Source organism: Phoxinus phoxinus (assembly GCF_949152265.1).
Source record: "Phoxinus phoxinus genome assembly, chromosome: 19".
NCBI classification, from domain to species: domain Eukaryota; kingdom Metazoa; phylum Chordata; class Actinopteri; order Cypriniformes; family Leuciscidae; genus Phoxinus; species Phoxinus phoxinus.
Window position 1 is genome coordinate 27316693 of NC_136894.1, and position 20914 is coordinate 27337606.

At 37.5% G+C, this 20914-nt stretch overlaps 1 protein-coding gene across 5 annotated transcripts in view; it reads left to right on the forward strand.

Moving 5' to 3' along the window:
* khdrbs3 (KH domain containing, RNA binding, signal transduction associated 3) overlaps positions 1 to 20506 on the forward strand; it is a 138382-nt gene extending 117876 nt beyond the window's left edge. For 2 of the 5 annotated variants that reach the window (XM_079590723.1, XM_079590724.1), the window contains 3 exons: positions 411 to 493; positions 11005 to 11063; positions 14351 to 15911. In XM_079590723.1, the coding sequence (XP_079446849.1) occupies positions 411 to 493; positions 11005 to 11063; positions 14351 to 14442 (234 nt within the window). In that variant the 3' untranslated portion in view covers positions 14443 to 15911. Of the gene's footprint in view, positions 1 to 410; positions 494 to 11004; positions 11064 to 14350; positions 16689 to 16875; positions 16937 to 19524 lie in introns of those variants that run through there. The other 3 variants (XR_013795048.1, XR_013795049.1, XM_079590722.1) reach the window with 3 other exon arrangements.
* Positions 20507 to 20914: the final 408 nt, after the last annotated feature.

A 20914-nucleotide genomic window follows, 5' to 3' on the forward strand; every position in this document is an offset into this window, starting at 1 on the left:
CTCTACATATACTGTAAGTGAGTGAGACTTTGAATCTTACAGTCAACTGATAAGTTCAAAACACTGATTCATTCATGAACAAAACCAGTGACTCTCTTTATGGGTGAGTCATAGAATATTTGAATCAACCAATTTGTTCAAAACACTGATTAATTCATGAACAAAGCAAGCGACTGTCTTTATGATTGAGTCTTTGAATCATTCAGTCAACCAATTCATTTAAAAAATCTGATTCATTCAAGGCCAAAACAAGTTTATGTGTTTCTAAACGAATCATTGAATCATTTATTCAACTAAAACTAAAACAGAATCATTCACACACACAAAAAACAATTTCTGTTGTTTCAAAAAAGCTTTATATTGCAAAAAAAGACCATAATCATTTACAGCATATATTTTCTTCCCCGTAGGAATATGATGATGGATATGGAACGGCCTACGATGACCAGGGATATGACTCGTATGACAACAACTACACCAACCAGGCGCTGAAGTAAGTCTGTGTGTGTTTTGTCTGCTGCCAGTGTAAAGGGCATCTCTCAGAGTGCTTTTGTGTGTCTATCTGAACGAGAGAGCTTATTCACAATGTAGGTCAGTGCTCACCTCTCTGTATCGAACCAAAGAGTTTGTGTAGGTCCGCGCAGAGCTGGACTTGGAGATTTGCTGCATTGGAAATCGTTCAGGCTAATGTAGGGGGCAGCTTTGAAAGCCCAAAAGAGAGAAGCGGCCTTCTCGCTAATGAATCACTCCTTTATCTCGCAATATTCTCTGCAAGGAAACATTGCATGTTGCAGGACAGGGTCAGTTGTCACTGTGTACCAGAGAAGGTCTTGTGAACACCACAGTCTTGTGAAGGACATTTTGACTCACAACTAGTGGGTGTTAACAGAAAACATGTTCATGTTAAAACACAGTCTCAAGTTGGACTAATAATTCTTTATACTAGGTTTAATTTAAAGATATACTATAATTTTTTTTATTTGCAATATATGCTATAATAAAACTACAATGGTAGTATATGCTAAAATAAATGAAAATCCAATACCAAAATATTTTGGTTGAATTTAACCTTTGAATTTAATGGCAATATAATACATTTGAATCATCTTTTTGGTTGATTTTTTTATTTATTTTAGCATATACTGTATGTGTATTGCAAATATTCAGCTATATGATTTAAAGTACGATTTAAATTTTGCAAATTGAGACACAATAAAGACACACAATTTTTTGTGTGTCTTTATTTTTGACCACTGTTTTTGGTATGGGTCACATTTCAAAAACCACATGAACAACCTCACAAAAACAATTTAATAGAATTTGAGCAGAAAATGAGCATTGGCACTTGACACATGACTTGCTGGATTTATGGCAGTGATGACATGTCACAGTATTCTTCAGGTGGACTTCATCACACTCTGACCACTGCTGTTCTGTCTCCAGAGCTGCTTTACCCATGTGTATAAACTGTATCAAAGACACACAGGCCAGGTCTCAGATCATTGGAACATACTCATTTAAGATTAATGTCAGTTGAGGCTTCTTCCTGAGCTCAAATGCTTTTTTAAGAGCTCAAACGACATTGACTAATTAACGAGGAGTCTTTCGACAAGCCTACATGTACTTCATTATACGGCAGGTTTCTGTGTTCTTTGATTCATAAAACATCGTCTGTGCGTTACTGAGCTGTGGTAGATTTCCTCATACCTCGTCCGGGTGCATCTTTGATCTTGTAATATGTAATCCAGGGATATGTAAACCAGCATTTCTTTTAATCATAGAATACAGTGATCCATAGGTGGTTTACCCTGTGTATACTATGTACTGTATATAACTATATCAAAGCAACAGCAGGCTAGCCTGGCTAACGCCAGACCCAATTCTCGTTGAGACTTGGGTCTGGGAACCACATGTTAATTTTCTCGTATTTGAGGCGTGGTTTACGAATGCGCCGGCGCCGTTTATTGGGTGCTAAGAATGTCTATCAAATGCGCATAGCCAATCGTTTCCATTATACCAGATGACGTATGTAGAGAAATGGTTTAACGCCAAACGCTGCTCTTTTTTCTAAATAAAATTGCGATCTAAACTACTTAGAACAATATCTAAGGCTGCATCAAAAGGTAGCTTCGCGTCTGCTGCCATGTTGACTCCATAGATATAAACAAACTGCTTAGTTGTGTCGCAAAGATGTCGTCATCGTCTTGCTGCTCCCTCCCCGTTCTGTGATTGGTTCCCTAAACGAGGCGAAAATCAGGTCCATGGTTTCCAGACTGCCTTTCAGCGAGAATAAAATCGCGCTGAGCAAAGGCAGTCTGGGGAAACCCAGGCTAACAGCAGGCCAGGTATTTATTCATTTAAATTCGCTTTTATTTTTATGTTTACAGGTTTTTTATTTTATTTTTTAGTCATTTTGTTTTGTTCTTTTGTCTTTTTTTTTGTATTTGTTTTTTAGTTTTATTGTTACATTGTACTTACATTGTACTTAGTCATATTAATTAACTACATGTACTTACTATAGAGTTACGGTTAGGGTTTTATTTAGGGTTAGCTACTTGTAAACTACTGTTATTATTATGTAAGTACATGTAGTAACGTGTAACTACGTCACCTTAAAATAAAGTGTTACTTTAAAAAAAAAAAAAAACGATTTCTATTAGTTTAAAAACTTTTGCGAACTTTAACAGACTTTCGCGTGCGCATGACACATTTTGCGTGCTGTAAACGATTAATCGCGATTAATCGCATCCAAAATAAAAGTTTGTGTTTACATAATATATGTGTGTGTATTGTGCATAATTACACACACATGCATGTATATATTTAAGAAAAATGTGTTATTTATATATAAAATAGTTCTATTTATATATAATATAAATTATATAAAATATATATATGCAGTATATAAATGCAAATATTTCTCAAATATATACATGCATGTGTGTGTATTTATATATACAACATAATTATACACAATACACACACCTATATTATGTAAACACAAACTTTTATTTTGGATGTGATTAATCACGATTAACCGTTTACAGCCCTACGAGAAACTATAGTCTCATTAGTAAAAGAAAAATGGTCGATGAACATAAAAGTAAAGAGGTTCGATTGTAACGCATGAGCACGCAAAAAATCCCATGCATGTATGGAATTATTAAAGATGGCTTTCGTTAGGGCAGTATGTCTCAAATATGACGGGTGAGAAACTGACGCAATATACCGCAATATTTATAAAAAAGTATTTTATTTTTCTGCGAAAGTGTCTTGAAATTTGTCAGATGTGTCTTCACCATGGCATTCCGCTGCTATAAATAGGCCGGCGTTACCCGTGTTAGAGGAAGGGGAGAGCTCAGAGATGAAATGCTCACAGAGGTGGCGGGTTTATCTCACAGGACCATTTAAAAGAGTCAGAGGTCAAATGTTACGACTTTGACGAAAAAGCCTTGGCTGTGTGATTCTCCCAGGTGCGTCACCTTCTTGTGTGGCGGTCCGGATACTCCACACGTGTGCGCTCGGCGTGTTGCGGTCGCGCTCCCGGTGGAAGTGCTCAGGGGTGCGTGAGTGTGTCTGACAGCATTTAAACAGCTAGTCCCCTTCTTCAGAGTGCTATAGAGCGCCATATGGCCCACATAACCCACACACACACACTGAATGTCAGAGCGGCTATAGGCCTCCGCAGAGCAGTTTGTTGTGGAAAATGTCAGTGCAGTGAGTTCAGAGACTGCTGCTTTTCAAAGGTTAGCACTGCTTCAGGAGACACGACTCTGAGAGTTGAGATTTAGAGGGGAAAAGAGCAATTATAGCGGGAACTGATTAGAAATTCCCTCTTAGGAGATTGATTGATTGATTGGGAGGTTTTCCTCGCCACTGTCGCCTCTGGCTTGATCTCGGAGGGGTTTATAAGGCCACTGTTCTTTGTAAGATATGTTGGAATGGTTTGTGCTGTACAAATAAACCGAATTCAATAATTGATGTTTACTAGGCGCAAAAACTATAGGCAAGTATTGGACCAGTTTAAGATTATTTGCATCGCACATTAATTGTGTTTTTATTCACGCTTTTGCAAGTTTGAAAATCGAACAATGCACCGTTTTTATTTTCAACTTTTTAAAGTGAATCTTGAGTATACTATATTGGCAACTCGTTCATCCGATTTGAGTTTTAATGGAAAATTGCAGGCTTCTAGTTTGTATTCATACAAATAATAATTAATAAAATAAAATGTTACCTTCAAAAAGAGCAAGTCAGATGTTGAAAGAATCATCGATCTTCTAAAGTCTTCTAAAAGTAAAGGTCAGTTCTTCACTCTGCACCGACAGATGCTGACCAACACGGACAATCCCCAGATTACAGCCAGGGGTTGAACGACTTCAGATTTTTTTAAAGTCGATATTTATGTGATTAAAGTCGAGTCGACTTTGACTAGTCGCTGATGATGTCATTAATAAACAAATAAGCCAAAACATAAATTAATGTATTTATTAAAAAATATTTTTTTAATTTGAATGAATACATTTATGTATTATACATTTGATTCATTTAGTAATTTGAATTATTATTCTATGAATCATTTTTTTTTTATGAATAAATTGATAATTTAATACTTCTAGTTCTCCATAATGGCGGGCTCTTTTTTCAGTGGAAAACTCTAGAAATCTAGATCTCAACTCTGTTACTTTGTTTTTCCCGGTTCTTTTGATCCTGTAAATATGGATGAAAAAAAATCTGTTCCACGCCTGATGAAGAGGAACAATACAGAGTTCAGCTCTGCGGGTCGCGATTATCACGATTGATTACTCCTCCGTTCAAAGCATCAGACTCGGCAGGTTTCTCTCTCTTCTACACCTGTCTTCCTCTCTGTTCCTTTACTCGCACGTTCTGTCCTCTGTCCCACTTTCTCTGAGACAGACGTGCTGATATTTTTAACTTATGTCAGCTCTATTTTAGAGGTTTGGTGTCTTCGCTCTCGTCTCTGTTTCCGTCTCTGTGGACCTTTGGTTCTGTTCAGTTCTGTTAGCAAGACAAGAAGACTGTCACAATCTATAAATAGATTCATTTACATCTGAGAAAAGAGCTTGGGTTTCTGTCACAAATTCCACAAGCATATGCAAACCATGATTTTGCCTGTAGCTTGTTTGAATAGACAGATTTTCCCATTTGTATGAGGAGACCATAAAATAGGACACATACATATTTGCACATGGCTTATGGTGTGTACACAACATGCTAGCTATAATAAATGCACATTGAATGCTCTAGTTCAGCGTTGAATTGGTGCAGGAGACTCAATAGAGGACAAAGGCCTGTGGTTTCCCATTGTCTGTTTTTAGACTGTATAAATTGATTTCATTTTAGTCTTATCTTGAATGAACAACCTCATCACACAGTCTGGAATGAGCGTTTAAAACATGCTCTACATGCGTGTTCACTCAAAGTAACAGTTTTGGCTGAACTGTTCCTTTAAGTAAACTTTGTGACTCATGTATGGAAAACATAATTAGCGCTGTGTGATGTTTATTCACCTTTCTGCCCTCCAAACCCCTTCCAAACTCTTTCTGTTTGAGTGCGAGAGAATGAAGCAGTAATTAGTGATTAGTGGTAAGCCTCTCTCAGTAGATTAGACCAGCGAGACTCGTCACAGACGCCCCACTGCTGATTTACCAGCTGTGAAAACAAGACGAGAGAACGAGGAAACACAGAGATCACCTGGGACATGTAGTACATCATTCAGATTTAACCCCACCATCTGTTTAACCGCACGAGAGAGAGAGAGAGAGAGAGAGAGAGAGAGAGAGAGAGAGAGAGAGAGAGAGAGAGAGAGAGAGAGAGAGAGAGAGAGAGAGAGAGAAAAAGAGAGAGGCCCTTATGAATGTCAAGTCAGCGAGCACCAGTCCTGAGGAAACGCGTTCACTTTGTCAAACATCTGGTATTTTATTTTATTTTATTTTATTTTATTTATTATTTTATTATTTTATTTTATTTTATTTATTTTTATAAAATATATATATATATATATTTTACGTGCACATATAATTATGTTTTAAAATCTCCCCCACCCCAATTTATTTTTTAAATTGTTTTTTATTTAATTTTATGTATGCATTTATATTTTAATAGACTTACTCCTTTGTTTACAATATTTTTTTAAATGATCAATATTCTAAAAAATATATTTACAATTCTGCACTTTTCTTGTTCATTAAAAATTCAACTAGTAAGTACAAAAAGTTAGTCAAACAGCTGGTCAAATGTTCTTGCTTCTTCTGAAGTACAAGATATTCTTTGGATCATCTCAGATCATTCTGGAGAATATGATCATCACGTTTTATTCATGTCAGCTCCAGTACTGCTATCAGTAAATAATAATTATACTACTTTTCACTCGCATTGTTATGCTGACAATATAATTTGTATTAAAAACCTTAGAAAATGCAGAGTCGAAGCTTTTGTACTAGTAGTCTTGACCCCACCGGCTGGTAATCTACCCGAGTAAACAAGTTGAGTAGATTTTCTAGCACGGTATTGTTGTAATTTCATGGTTACTTGAAGTAAAACTCCCAGCAAACACCTGTGCAGTACTTCATGGTTTCAGATCTATGTGACAGAGTTACTCAACAGTCGCCTGCAGATATAAGCAATCACTGAGAGATCGAAGTGTTTCTATATGCCATAGTGAAAACAGTTTAAACAAGCCAATCTGTTATTTCATCTGTTTGGAGAACATCATCAGATACACACACAGTGTTAGTGCACAACGGTTTTAGCTGGGTAAGCATGACTGTGTGTATGAGAGAAAAAACATTATGTAAATAATGTCTCTTATTTGACAAGAAATTGGTTATAATTGGTCATAATTATCATGAGTATATATCATAATTTTCCAGCAGATATATTAGGCTGCTGTCACTTTAAAACCTGACGCCTGGATCTCCATTACTGTTACACATGCGTTTTCTTTCTCAACTGTTAAAACATAACTGATTGTTTATGTGCATATACTCACCAAGAGTTTGATATTCATTTGGGTGTATTTGACTGTTTAATAAGCAGCGAAAGTCTGCTTATTAATCTGCGTTAATCAGCTGCAAAGAGCGTCAAATTCATCGGCGTCACGTTTTGGCGTTTTGAGCGACCAGAGCGTCAATCAGAAAGTTGAAAGTAGCTCAACTTTATGATAATGAGCTATGACGCGGTTCAGCGGCAAGCAGAGGCAAAACGGCAGCAACCAATCGGAATATAGACGTCCTTCGCACTGGCTGATTCCGGAGAAACATACGATGTAAACTTTCGTTCCTACCAAAACAAAATCTCAGAGTCCAATGTCTTCAATACAGCAGCACTAAACACAACAACTCCGCGATGATCCATAATGATCCAGTGATACACATTTGAGGATGAGCGCAACTTTTATTGGAGATATTTACGAACACTCGGTTTAAGCGGGAATGCAATTCATTTGCTCACGGTAACACCGATTTGACCAATTTCACTAGATGCAAATAATAATAATAATAAGCTAATTATTATTTTTCCCTCCGACCAAATGTGACCAAAACGGTTATAAAAATGCTGTCATTATAAAAGGTTTCTAGTGTCAATATATTGCTTGTTTTTTTTTCTTCGGTTCACATTTCATGTTGTGACACAAATACGTCAGAGCAGGCAAAGCGTCAACAAGCTTCCCCGTAATTTTTGACAAGCGTCCTTGACAGGGCGGCCAGAGCTTCTTTGCAGCTCAAGTCGGCGGCGGTGTGTACGTACAGTTAGTTTATTATTTCAGATGCCTTTTAAAAAGACTACAATTGAAAAATTTGTATATTAAATATCAAATTCAACCTGCCAAAATGGCTAGTAGTAGTGGATGCGTTACATTTTGCGGGTGTTAAAAAATCATATTACTTTTTTATTCCTCCAAAGCATTGCAGCAAACACTAATATGCAGCATACCTGATAACTCCATTAAGTCTCCTCAGAGGAGTGAAATGTTCCTCTGGGTGATTGTAGTTCATTCGACAGCGTGTTTGCAGTGTTTACACGTGTGTGTTGCTAATTGGAGGAATTGGACTGTGTGTGACTTAAATGCATCATCATTTCTGCTAACGCTCTACCTCGACTGGAGCAAGCTGAACAGGGTAATTGAGTAGAACAGAACAAACTCGGCACTGGAGGAGAGGGAGAGAGACGAATTAAGGAACGAAGGAATATTGACGATGTGTCAGGGGCGAAATTAAAGGTGTCTAACTAGGTTTGAACCCAGGCTGGTGTTCAGATTGGTGAGAAGAGGTTCTTTGTGGTGTGAAACAGCAGAGAGAGATGCATCTGGCAGCAGGTTGTGAAGTTGACTGATGCATTACTGAACACAAAAGCTTTGGGTCTCTTCAATTTCACCTTCATGCGCGGTGGAAATGGGGAATTTCATCACACATATGATATAAAGCCCTTCTTCACGAGGTTCCTGAGCTTGTGTGCTGGAATCTGAGGAGAATAGTGACCCTAGTTGTGCTCCATAGGTCTTCATGCATGCAATCCCAGCACAACCCTCTCTCTCTTCCTCATCCTATCTTCTTCTCCCTGGTGTGCAGACACATTTTGAGCGTGAAACTAACAGTAACAGCAAGATAGCGATAGGCACCTCTGTGCGAGCTTTGACATGGGATTTCCTCTCTGCATAACAGTTTATGAAAATCAAAGACACTCTTTTCTCAGCCACTGAAGGTTGAATGTTGTATGTGTGAGTATCTCTTGTGAACGAGGGGAGGAGTCAATAACATTATGATTGGAATAAGGGGAGGGGTTTCGACAGTAGGATTGGAATGAGGAAGTGGTTATGATAGGAAAGAGGAAGAGTTACCAGTGTTTCCCACAGGATTTTGAGAGTCTACCCAGAGGGATAATGTATTGCTCAGTGGTTGCTTTTCCTACGCTTCCTAAAACTTAGGAGAAATAAGAGTAGACACAACTGAGATATGAGAAAGTTCTGAGAGTCCAAAATGAGAAACATTGGAACATTTGTATTGTCTTGCTGTAATCTCTTTCAAGACAAATATTTTCAGAGGTAGCTTTTTTTTCATGACATTGTTTTTTTTTTTCCTTTAATGGACAGGACTGTCTAGGACGAGAAAGGAATAGGAACAGGAAAGTACCTTTAGCTGGGAGTCGAACTCGTGCTGTCTGAGGTGCTGCTGTGCCTCGATGTCGATGTGCTGTCCGCAAGACTAACGCCCCTATCATACACCCGGCGCAATGCGGTTCCAGGCACGACGCCAGTGTTTTTTGCTAGTTTCAGCCTGACGCAGTTATCATTTTTTAAGTCCTGTGCCACGTTGTTTAAATAACAAATGCATTTGCGTCCATTTATGCGCCCATGGTCGTGCTGGTCTGAAAACGAGGTGCGTTCAGGCACATTGTTGTCGCGTTGCTATTTTGAGGTGACTGAAATAGACTGCGCCATTGACCAACAAAAACCTGGTCTAAAGTCAATGGTGCAGTATTTTTTGGTTATTTAAAGAGCGCATTAGTAATGTGCGCCTATAGGCGGGTGCACAACACGCATACACACTTATTACACACGCAGGGACACCCACCAGCACACAAACATGCCAAATATTAAAAATAAAAGGATTGCAATGTAAAAGATTAATATTGTGTACACAAAGATATGGTGGAATCCGGCTTGTCCCGTAGATGGTCTGCTTGCGCACTTTAACCTCGCGCACGAGATGATTCGTTTCCTCGCTAGAGAAGTGTTCGAATCCGCCATGGCGCGAGCGCAACTGGCTTTTAAAGGGAATGGGAGATGAGACTCTGGTTGTTTTTTTGGATGTTACACCCAAAACACTCCCATTACTAATTAAGATAATATGGACAACTCTTTTAGACGGTGCGCCGACCGTTTTTCCCATCGTTAAACTAGCAAAAGTGCACTCGGACACGCCATAAGTGCGCTTTACACCATGAGCTTAGATCGTTATAGGGCCCAAAATGTCAAAGAACTTTTGTTATTATGAGAAGGTCAAAAATATTTTCGGGACATTATGAAACTGTAGTCAGAAAGAATAGGCTCGCGGGCCGCCACAGTATAGGTACAGTAATTAATGGGAAACACTGAGTTACAATGGATTGAAAGGAGTTGTTATAGAAATTATATAAGGAGTCATTGAAATTAAGGAACCAAATATAAAATATGTAGTTTCTATGGAAATAATGGGAGGAATAACAAATAATTCTGCCAATGTAACACTAGGTCTAAATCTGAAGAACACTCCCTGGTGGAAGCTGAGATTTTTTTTTCAGTAATGCTTCTATTTCTTGTAGCAACATCCATACTGATGGGAGGCCAGTGGAATTATGGGAGCATGAACATCAGGATATGGTTAGCAGTCAGCTGTGATTGGCACTGGACAGCTCAGCTGAGGAGCCTATGGGAGAAAAACTCAATTTGGAAGCAGAAAGGGAACAGAGACCCAGGAGCAAAACTTCTGAGATGCTGCAATAAAAGGCAGGCGCACCGCAAATCTGCTCGGGAAATAGCTTCTCCGATGGGTTATTCTGCTGCTTTGTCAATTTAAATAGGGAGCAACTAGTGTCATAAAAGCGGACGTATACCTTGAACTTTCACCATCTTTCTCTCACGTTGGTCCTCTCTGTCTTTAGGTAGTTATTTTATTTGAAATTTGTCAAGGCAGGATATTGCAGCACACACAAAAGAACAGTTACTTTAGCAGCACACTGAAATGAGTCAAACATAACACATAATCAAACATCATTATAAAACTATTTAAATGCACACAGAATTAAAAAAGAACTAAAAATCTAAGCAGACACATGCCTTGAACTTTCACCACCTTTCACTTTCGTTCTCTCTGCACATACAAACACACAGTGTCAATAGAAATATGTTTTTTTTTCTTGACAATGGATCAATAAAATGGATCAGCCAGTCAGCGAGCATTCATTTTATTTTTCTCAATAAATGTCTCTCGTTTCTTTCCACAGCTCAGAGGATTATTATGAATACAGCCATGGTATCAGTGCAGAATCATATGACTCTTACGGTAAGTGTCTCTTTTTTTTCTTTTCTTTTTTTTACCACAATGCAATTTTATAATCACATGAAATTACTGCAGTAGTTTGTCAGCACGTCTTGCTTGTTTTCTACTCTTGTAATGCAAAGAAACAATAAGCTGTCTATTTTATAATAACTCCAGTTAGTACGTGAACCTTGAGTCTGTCCCGGTCTTCTTTGCCTGTAGCACGCTCGGCTCCTGCTGTTGTAATAAATACTGCTGGCATTGCAAGCCTTTTGGTTGCAGTATCTATACAACAGCATCGAATTTACATGAACAGGCAGTTACAATGAATGTAAACAGGAGATGGGTTTGGATCAAAGAAATAATCAAACCTGTCGGACGAGCGTTCCATGGAAGGCAAATAAGTTTGCGGTTATGAACAATGTCGGTACAGAAAAGCATAAATATGGCAGAGATATCTAGAAAAGAATTGCAATGCTCTGCAATTGCTGATGTTGCTGTTGTAAGCTCATTGTCCCAGCCAAAAAAGATAAGATGTGCCATTATATTTCTCAGCAGCTAGAATATTAATGTGTGTGTGCTTTTAGTGTGTATATACAGATGCATTTGTGCAGACTGAAGCATTTGTGTGAATTTGTGTAGAATTTAGAAATGATATTGTAACAGAATCAACTGCTAGTTTTGTTTACCCTATCGTTTTAAAGCCTCATTTTAGTGTGTGTGTGTGTGTGTGTGTGTGTGTGTGTGTGTGTGTGTGTGTGTGCGCGCGAGTGTGTGTGTGTGTGTGTGTGTGTGTGTGTGTGTGTGTGTGTGTGTGTGTGTGTGTGTGTGTGTGTGTGTGTGTGTGTGTGTGTGAGTGATATGAAGGTCAAGGTCAAATTGGAAACTTTTACCATATCATGATTGTTTCTGCTGCTTTCCAAATTCCTTAAGACATAGATTTTCTTTTTATTTCATGTTATGTTGAGCCAGACTTTATCTTAAACTAGATAAGACAAACTTTATGTTGGTTTTTGAAAGCCTGACCAAATTGTTTGAAGTAGATTTAATAGCTTCAAATCAGAATGTTTTATGGATGGATGGATGGATGAATGTATGGATGAATGTATGGATGAATGAATATATGGATGGATGTATGGATGGATGAATGAATGTATGGATGGGATTAGCTAGAGAGATAGATAGATAGATAGATAGATAGATAGATAGATAGATAGATAGATAGATAGATAGATTGATAGATTGATAGATAGATAGATAGATAGATAGATGACAAACACAATGTTGCCCCTAAAATATATAGTTAGTTAGTTGTCATTTTCTGTTAGTTGTGGTTTTTGGAGATTTGGTCAGGTTTTGGTCACTTCTGGGTATAAATTTGTCCAAAAGGTATAGTTAAGTAGACACACACACACACACACACACACACACACACACACACACACACACACACACACACCCAATCCACTCAAGTTAACACCTTCCAGGTAGAACAAAACACAGACAGCTTGACAGTTCAAAGAAGAACTTCGTATTATCCGGTTGATACACATCCTTACTCTTTCTAAACACAAGGACAGTGCGCGTGAACCATTTCCTTGAAGCTAGTGCGGGCTAACCTGAGATTGACAGCTCACTAATTAAAGATTATTGGCTATGGCTCCCATTCTGAAAAACGAGTGATTTTAGAGAAACGGCCTTTGTGCCTTTCTGTCCCTAAAAAGAACTGAAAACGAGCAAGATCACACAAAAGCTGCCGTCGATAGCGCTCTCGTTCATCGACACGGACGCTGGTGAATGAGCTCTGCTGTTACGCTAATGGCGGCGGTAACCTCTCGCCTGAGGGCACTCCACTAAACCCCTTTCAAGTGGCTATTTGATCCTCTGGTGCAATTAAAGTTGTTTTGTTCTTTCTGAGGTGAAGGACAAAAGGAGGATGGTTTGGGGACGTTTCTCTTTGATTGTCAGTGTTAGTTGGGCTAAATGATCAGAGCTCAGAGAGGAAGATATTGGATGGCGTCGTGACTCTTGGGATTTGTTACTTTAAAGATTGGTATTGTTCTTTAAAAGTCGCATTTGAAGGTGATTTGGATTGCCGCATGTTCCACAACTACACAAATCACGGTCAGCGTCCCAGTCGGTTCCTGTTTAACACAAACTTACAAGGAAATTGCACTTTACTGGCGTCAAACATGCTCAAGGTCACATCTTACCCCAAACATACATTTTATATAATAAAAAAATATGTATAAAATATGCTGCTTTTTTTAGGGGGAAAAGGAATAATAATTTTTATTAAATGTTGACAGTTAACCACATTTCCCCCATTCTCATGTCAATGAGTCCAGAATTTATTAATTTGTTTTATTTATTTGTTTGTTTTTTAATTGATATTCATTACTATAATTTCTAAATCACGTATTACATGTATTAAGGTAAAATAAATGATAACATTTTAATTGTATAATTATATGTGTGTATATATTTATATGTGTGTATATATATATATATATATATATATATATATATATATATATATATATATATATATATATACTAAAATTAGTCAAATAATATAATATTGTAATTTAATATTACAATAAAATGCATCACAATACCAAAATTTCTTATTTGTTGTAAAATATGCTTAATTTTCCTAATTCAGAGTATAATTTCTTTTCATTTTTATTTAGGGGTGAAATATGATCCAGTTTGTTTATTTATTTCAGCAAAACAATCACAACAAACCAGCAGTGTTCATAAATTATGATGGGGGAGTTGTAAAAGTAATAAACATGAGAAAATATTAAAAAATTAAAATACAAACGGCCATCTTCTTGACAGGTTGCCCATTTTTCAGCACATCACCAAAACATGACACTGGTAATATTTTCACCTCATTTGAAAGTATTGTTTATTATTTAAAGCTTATTTTCATGTCGGTAGTTGGAAATTTAAAGTAGTCCATTAAAATGACTGTAAATCCTCCTTTAATCACATTTTATATGTGACTTTTGATGTGTGTTATCACATTCTACACACGTTTCATTGTCTGTTTACATACTGTATTTGACTCCAGTGTAGACAATCATCACACAAACTGATTTAATTCACCAAAATACATTTGTGCATGCACCAAAACATGTCAATGTTAGTCCCTGACGCAGAAATCGCATCTTACTAATGTTGTTCAGTGTTTTATGAGCATGTTTCACTACAGAATCCTCGAATTGAGGCTTTCTAACAAGAGCTGCTAAAGGACTGTTTCACTAATAAACGTCCTGACCTCTGCTCTTTGTCTCCCTCTTCAGGCCCGGAGGAATGGGCAAACAACCGCAACAAGGCGCCACCAGCAAGGACAACTAAAGGAGTGTACAGAGAGCAGCCGTATTCCCGGTTCTGACCAGCTACAATCCTTCGTGTGCCCTCCCAAGTAATGGATTTTCTATGGACTCTATTTCCTTTTTTGCAAATAAAATCAACCAAAACGACAAAAATAGAAAGTTGAAGAAGTTGATGGGTAAAACTGACATGGAAGAGACCCCCACAAACGGAATATTACGGGATCACCGGATTATGTAGTTTAAATCAGAGAACCAATCAGAATTCAAATAGACTCACTTATGTCGGAGGGAGGCGGGCACTAGCAGTTGGGGGCGGAGTTATATGAGGTGTACGATGTTTAGATTTAGCAGGTCAGTTTTTTTTTGTAGATACTTTTTTTCTTTTCTTTTTTTTGATGGGTGATCAGCTTCAATGTGTCCCTTGTAAATTTGACCTTTACTGAAAATTAAGTAGGAAAAAAGTAAAAGAAAATCTCAGTGCACCTGTTGTTTTTCTTCTTTTCTCTTTTCTAAATGGAAGGTTCTTCAGCGTTAAAGGGCTTATAGGAGCATGTCGTGAGAAAAAAAAAAAAACTGTGTGCAGTTTCAGTTGCGATAAGAAAAGCCTGCATAGTTGTGTTTGGTTTTTGTGTTGAGCGTTTCAACCCTTTAATGAGCTCTGTGGTAATAGGTGTTTTCTCCTAGTGAGCGATCTACTTTTAGACCTTCTCATGAGCGTCTAAATCAACAAAATTTGACTAATAATCTGACTGAAATTCACAGTAACACGATTGTGGCTAAAATCCCCAATTCAATTTCCCAATTTGAGTTGATATATGAGAGATTCCTTCAATAAATACATCAAGGTAATGACGTTTCCGCACACTTTCCTGTGCAATTCTAATCCATTATAGCACATATAATCCTTTATACACCACTAATGTTGGTTAGTCCATTAGTATGTCATATAGCGTGGATGGGTTTAAAATAGTGACAGCGTTTAAAAACAAACGAAAAGCATCGCTTGTGATAGTCTACGAAATTTAAAGGGAATCCAGCAGTTTTTTTGGCACATTGTGTATCCTTTAAACCTTGTTGTAATGCATTTTAAGTGCACAGCAAAGTGTTACTGGTCATTTCTAAACCAAATACTGTTGACTAAAGTTGAACTAGTACTCTTTTTATAAAACTATTCAAAGTCTAATCAAATGTATGCTGAAGTTTAAAAGGTGATAGTAATGGAAATTATTGTGGTACTGGTGGTGGCAGTTTAATACATTTCTGTTAAGAGCTATAATATTTGTACGCTTGTGTAAGCCCTTTAATTCTCGTCTCAGTTGATTATAAAATAAACTTTTTGAAAGCAAAATTATCATTGTGTTTGAGAGCACATTTTGTCCTTGTTCACTCTGTTAAAACTGCATAATCTAAACTAACATCTGATGTGTATTATCATTAAAAAGAAGTGTAGCCTACGTTATGAGAAAGATAAATGGGGAAAAAAATCCTTTAAGCAGACATAAATGTGAAAATAAACCAAAAAGTTGAGTCCCCCCCCCCCCCCTTAACTTTGTAGTATTAATCTGATGCATGTAACTATTTTGACAAGAATTCCCTCTGTAGAATTAAATTTAATTGCAACCAGCACAATTAAATTCATCTGTAATATACCGTACCCAGCAGCTTGAAATAAATTTCCAATTATAAACCTACCTTATTATCTGTTATAATTCTTTCTACTTGAAAACACATGAGACTCTTCTGTGGTAAAGCATATGAAGTTAATTATCTACTAATATATCTTTAATCATACTCCTTTACATAATATTTTGCAAGACTATATAGATACGGTACTATTGCATCAGTAAGATGTAGCACATGGAAAGTAATTCCACATATTGTCTTTCACATTCTAAGATTCAATAATGTAAGCAGTGGCTTTTTCAACTTGGTTCTTTTTGGGGATTTCTGCTTGCTGTTTTTGCTCTTTCTTCCCCCTTCTGGTCACATGACCGTCTCTATAGTCCACTAAACAGCCCGCCCCCACATGACCTCTAAATGACCCCAGCTGACCTCAGAGCTGATGAGGATGGCGGTAGCTGTATTTACAGGCCTTCGTTCCACAAGGTAAACAACCCGTCACAATCTAATCTCATCTAAACTAGCCCTTAAACTGGATACAACAAAAACAAACCTGTTCATTTAAAGCTTTTCTTGGCTTACGTTTTGCTGAGGAACTTAAATTAGAAGTAAAATTGTAAAAAGATTAATAAATAGCTGGAATATTGCTTTAACGAATCATTATTATCACCAATTATGTTTAAGAAGGAGCTAAACTTTTATATTTGTATGTGTGCTATAGCTTTAAATAAATGAATGTTTTTAATATGATCATACTGTAAGCTTTGTAACCCATTGTACATTTATGGTAAACTTGTGTTTGTTTTGTGTCTTTTTGTTGTTGTTTTTTATCAGTACAGCTTCAGTTTTTATGTTTCTCTTTTCTTTTCCAGATTACGATAGCTGAGCCTGAAGCCGCGAAACACCACTGATGCTCTTCGCAGATCGTTTCAGGTGAGCTTGGTGTGTGTGTGTGTGTGTGTGTGTGTGTGTGTGTGTGTGTGTGTGTGTGTGTGTGTGTACATACACATATAATATATACTATTCAAACTATTAAAAACAGAATTTTTATTTATTTGTTTATTTATTCGGTTGATTGATTTTATCGATTGATTGTTTTTTATCGATTGATTGATAGATTGATTGATTGATGTATTGAACTTTATTATACACCTATGTGAACATTTTCCTTTGACTTGTCATTAAAAAAAAAATTATATACAGTACATACAAAATTATGCATTTATTTTTAAATGTATCTTTTGACTAATTGGTTTGGTCTTACTTGAACTGTTAAGTTCATATGTTAAGTTCATATGTTAAGTTAATATATAAATATATATATATATGTGTGTGTGTGTGTGTGTGTGTGTGTGTGTGTGTGTGTGTGTGTGTGTGTGTGTGTGTGTGTGTGTGTGTGTGTGTGTGTGTGTGTGTGTGTGTGTGTTTAAACTGTTGAAATATATGATTTATTTATTTATTGATCAATTAATTGACTGAACTTTATCCACAAATGTGGAAATTTCCTCATAAAACTTCTCATAAAACACAATTAAAACACAAACAATAATCGTAATCGTACAACAAATTAAAAACAACCAACTAAGACTCTTACAATGAATTACTTCCATTAAATATTCAAATTTACACCGGTATAAAAGAGAGTGTGTGTGTGTGTGTGTGTGTGTGTGTGTGTGTGTGTGTGTGTGTGTGTGTGTGTGTGTGTGTGTGTGTGTGTGTGTGTGTGTGTGTGTGTGTGTGTGTACAAATAATATCAAAATTATTACTTTATTTACATAGTTTTATACTTTGTCAATTAAAAAAGTTAAATGTTAAAAGTTAAATGCAAAACAAATTAATTAAAAATGCATTCCAAATCCGTCCCTTGTGAGGCAGCATTTCAGTTTCAGTTAGGATGCTGTTTAGAAACTTGCTGTACTTTTTGAAAACAGATCTATGTAAACACCCTTACAACAAATAATGAATGACACTCTTTTGCAGGACTATCTAGAGTAATCTGCCTTTCAGGGAACACGAACACTTATTCCTTTCCCTTAAAATACTCACTAGGTGGTCTCTAGTATTATTGTAATAATACGAGGCATTTAAACACAAATGAGGGGTTTAATGTGTAAACTAACCGAAGTCGTCTGACAGTGATGATGAAAGCAAGAGTTCTATTAAGTGCGTCTGCAGTTAAATCCCCGCCTCGAGAGAGCAGACATGCTTTCCTCCGGCGACTTTCAAACAAGAGCTTCCCTGGCATGAGAGGATAAAGAGCTGAGCCGTCGGGAGAGGGAGAGACGGGTAGAGATCTCGGAGAGTAATCCTATCAGTGCGACTGCTCTCCGTGTCTGATGACTGCACTGAGTGCCACCCTCCGCCTCGACGCCCTGACACCCGTGATCTAGTCTCGCGTAGCAGAAGGTCTGGACTCCTTCGCAGGTTTCACTGGCCAAGAGGACGTCTGACCGCCATGTTTAGGGCTTGTGAAAATGTAAAGTCGATAACAGAACGGCGTGCGTCCACTAAATGAATCATTCAAGAACGTTGTTGCAAGGCTTTCGTTTTCCATGAGGGGGTTTGGCTCCACGACTGCTTTGTTTCCAGTCGGACCTTTAAAGTACGCGACACACTCCCGGAAATCCTGCAGAATTCAGCCAATCAGATGACGGCTTCGAAACTCACAAAATCTGTATTTCCCATTTTGTGTGCCTTATGCGGTCCATGGCTGAGACTACCCTTGATCCAACATTATTGCCACAGAAAAACATACTTCTTCATACATATTTTCTAAATACAATGATTGGGGATGCACTAATCCTTACATTATCCTATGCAAGTATGAGTGCATCTATTTGCAGCTGAAACTGATCAGATTAGTAAGTTAACAGAAAAGTTGCAGGTCAGTTAAAGGTCTTTTTTGTTATTCCTTTTGTCTAAAACTAAGGTTCATTAGAGTTTCAGCAAAGAACTCTTATCAAAAACTGTTTTTTTGTTCCCACTTTTTTCCCCCGCCACCACAAGTGTAACAAACATGCAAGAGAAATGATGCAACGACAGTGTTTATCTCTCTATAACCTCCCTCGATAGACCAGAGAAATGGCTGCATAAATTGGTTTTTCCAGATAACATCCTGGTCATTCGTACACAAGAAATGAGCAAACAAAAATCACAGAGAAAAATACCTATGCTCTTTGTGATAAAAAAAAAAAAGAGAGCTTAAAACCCAACACATTTTCTCCATAAAGAAATAGAGTTTTAGCATCGTAACCTTTCAAGACAGGCCTACCGTGACCTCCGAGGGTTTTACTCAAAGGAATGAGTTTGCCGAAAAATAGTAGGTAATTTGCTCTGGAAATTTTTACTGAGGTTTTGACAGACTTGGCAGATTTGGACGGCATTAAAATCGCAAAGTGCAACACGAATTTCTCTTAACGCCCCCCCTGAATAGCTAGTCCCATCCGAATAGGGCTAAAAAGTGTTTGCCATTTGGTTCTGTTCGTTTGATCCAACCTTGTCCTGTTTTTCTCTTGTTTTAGGGAGGTTTGGCCGCATCATCTGATCGTGAAATCCCAAACTGCACGGCTACCGTAGAGAGCTTGTGCTCAGCAAGAAAAGCACAATGAGCAGACTTAAACAGTCCCTTGCGGCCCACAGAGGAGCATGACACTCCTCAGGGAAGACTCAATTTCTACTAGAACTTTCTCGAAAAGGCTTCTGAACCTCCACGAGGTCACAAAGCGCCACACTAAGAGCGTTAATGTGCCAATAACCGGCAGACGAGCAGTCCAGCCTCCTCTCGCTCAGGAAATGCTGCTCTCTGGTCCTCAGGGGAGGCCGTGCTGGGGAAACGCTGCTCTCACAGCTGGCTCAGAGGCGCTGTATCTACATGCATTCTGCAGCAGGCTGCACTGAGGGTGAACCCACTTCTGTCTACAGACAGACTTATGGGTTATGGGGCCATGTGTCATGTGCTAGCACATTAAGACGGGAATTTACTCTTCTCACAGGAGCCGGAGAGAGAAAGACAGTCAACGATATGTGAATGGGAGAGGCAGAGTGAATATATAAGCTACATTTATCACACACAAATGGGAAATGAGATACAATGCAGTTTTTCTGTTAAGTTCATTATGAGGATGTCAAACCTTAATCTCAGCATCTGGCTTCCCATTAGCTCGTGTAATATTTTCAGTCAGGCCAGTAGTTATGATTTTTACTGTCCCCACCAAATAATAAACTATCCATCCATCCATCTATCCATTTATCCATCTTCCTATCATCCCAGAAATATTTATTTAAATGTATCATTAAATATTATTTGTATTATTGTTATTATTAATGTTATAATGTTATAATATTATTATCTGCACTATGTTCGCTATTTTTTCTTTTTCTTTTTTTTCCCGCAAGAACATTTGCAGAACATTTGAAATTATACAGCTACAGTTTCACTTCTTGTACATGTTTTGTGACTAACATGTGAAGTGGTATTTTGAACCAAGTAAATTGGTTGGAGTGAAGAAATAAAAATAAAGTGAAGACAAAATTTAGTGTCACTTTCTTGCCACAGTTCCTTCAAGTTGTATGACTGTCATGATTTCTAGGGTTGTAGTGGGGGGTCACTGTTTCTGTCACGTTTCTATGGACTTTTATTATGAATTTGTCTTGTTTCGCTTGACTTATTTTCACCTGTGTATACATAGCCCTTAGTTTGTCCCAGTCCTTTGTCTGGTGTTGTTTGTGTTTGATCATTTATTGGGGTGCTTTTCATCATTACAAATCACACATGGATCTAATAAACTTGGGTACGACATGTATGAAGAAGACTGTACGATGATGACACCTATTGAATCGTAGTCTACTATGCAAGTTAGTATAGAAGTATAAAACGTCATCGGCATGTGCTAGTGTTAAACAAATACAGCA